Below are 1,675 nucleotides of genomic sequence, written 5' to 3' on the forward strand. Positions count from 1 at the left end.
CTCCTGGAGTGTAAATTTGATGGTAACAAAGAATCCCTACTGCGTAACTGCTCTCACCCTGTGTCAAGACCAGCCTTACTCCAAATTACTAACTAGCCATCTTCTTGCTCTGATCCAGAGCCTTATTCAGAGGTGGAAGCTCTGATGAGAATCACAGTGACTTCTGCCTGTCAGGCCTCTCTTCAGAGAAGAGCCGCAGGTTTCAGCAACTGAAGCAAAGACACAAGAGGGAGGGACATAGAAAAGATATTCACCTTTTTTTTGGCCACCATTCTCCTCAGCAGCACCAGCTTTCACCATGGAGATAAAGTTTAGCCTCATATGTACTCTGGACAGTTAAAATCACTTGGTGCTGTGAAGACAGATCCATAGCAAACAGTGATCCCTTTTCTTTAGTAATTTTAGTCTCTCTGTATGGATTTCATTCCCAAGAAGGCTGGGGGGACAGATGTTGGGAAGGTAGTGATGATATTTCTTTCCCTCTAAGTAGTCCTTTTCTGTTATCACCAAAGAGTATCCGGGGGGAAAATGGCAACCAAGAACTCTTCTGTGACAGAGTTTATCCTCGCAGGCTTAACAGACCAACCAGGACTCCAGATCCCTCTCTTCTTCCTGTTTCTCTGCTTCTATGTGATCACTGTGGTGGGGAACCTGGGCTTGATTACTCTGATTGGGCTGAACTCTCACCTGCACACACCCATGTACTTTTTTCTCTTTAACCTCTCTTTAATTGATTTCTGTTACTCCACTACCATCACCCCCAAAATGCCGATGAGTTTTGTCTCAAAGAAGAATATTATCTTGCACACAGGGTGTATGACTCAGCTGTTTTTCTTCTGCTTCTTTGTTGTCTCTGAGTGCTTCATTCTGTCAGCAATGGCATATGACCGCTATGTTGCCATCTGTAAACCATTGGTGTACACAGTCACCATGTCTCCACAGGTTTGTTTTCTCCTTTTGTTAGGTGTTTATGTGATGGGGTTTTTGGGTGCTGTGGCCCATACGGGGAGCATAATGAGTCTCACGTTCTTTACTCATAACCTTGTCAGTCATTTCATGTGTGACGTCCTTCCTCTCCTTGTGCTCTCCTGTAACAGCACGCATGTGAACGAGCTGGTGGTATTTATTGTTGTAGCCATTGACATTGGAATGCCCATTGTCACCATCTTCATCTTTTATGCTCTAATACTCTCTAGCATTCTTCATATTAGCTCCACTGAGGGCAGGTCCAAAGCCTTTCGTACCTGTAGCTCCCACATAATTGTGGTTTCTTTCTTTGGTTCTGGGGCTTTTGTATATCTCAAACCACCTTCCATTTTGCCTCTTGACAAAGGAAAAGTGTTCTCCCTGTTCTATACGATTGTGGTGCCTCTGTTAAAGCCATTAATCTATAGCTTGAGGAATAAGGATGTCAAAGTTGCCCTGAGGAAAACCTTGAGAAGAAAAACATATTCTTGAGAAGGGAGCAATATCTGAAGAAGGGGATCTAATACTTTGCTTACTAGTGTGTGTGTGTGTGTTTTCAATGAGGTATCCAAACTCCAGTGTTTTCTCTCCTAAACAGAAAGAGAATTTTATGTTGTTATTTTTGGATGAGTGTTTAGTGCAGACCTATTTTCCGTAACTGTCACCCCACCTTGATTATTCCAAGATTGTTTATTTTATGCAGATTGTT

At 42.8% G+C, this 1,675-nt stretch overlaps 1 protein-coding gene across 1 annotated transcript; it reads left to right on the forward strand.

Annotated features, from left to right (window-relative positions):
- The first annotated feature begins 30 nt into the window (after window positions 1–30).
- LOC100654181 (olfactory receptor 8B12-like) lies at window positions 31–1,458 on the forward strand. The gene has a single exon (XM_003422600.3). The coding sequence runs from the start codon at window positions 529–531 to the stop codon at window positions 1,456–1,458; it is 930 nt and encodes a 309-aa protein (XP_003422648.1). The 5' UTR covers window positions 31–528.
- Window positions 1,459–1,675: the final 217 nt, after the last annotated feature.

The sequence above is a fragment of the Loxodonta africana genome, chromosome 15 (genome assembly GCF_030014295.1).
Source record: "Loxodonta africana isolate mLoxAfr1 chromosome 15, mLoxAfr1.hap2, whole genome shotgun sequence".
NCBI classification, from domain to species: Eukaryota; Metazoa; Chordata; class Mammalia; order Proboscidea; family Elephantidae; genus Loxodonta; species Loxodonta africana.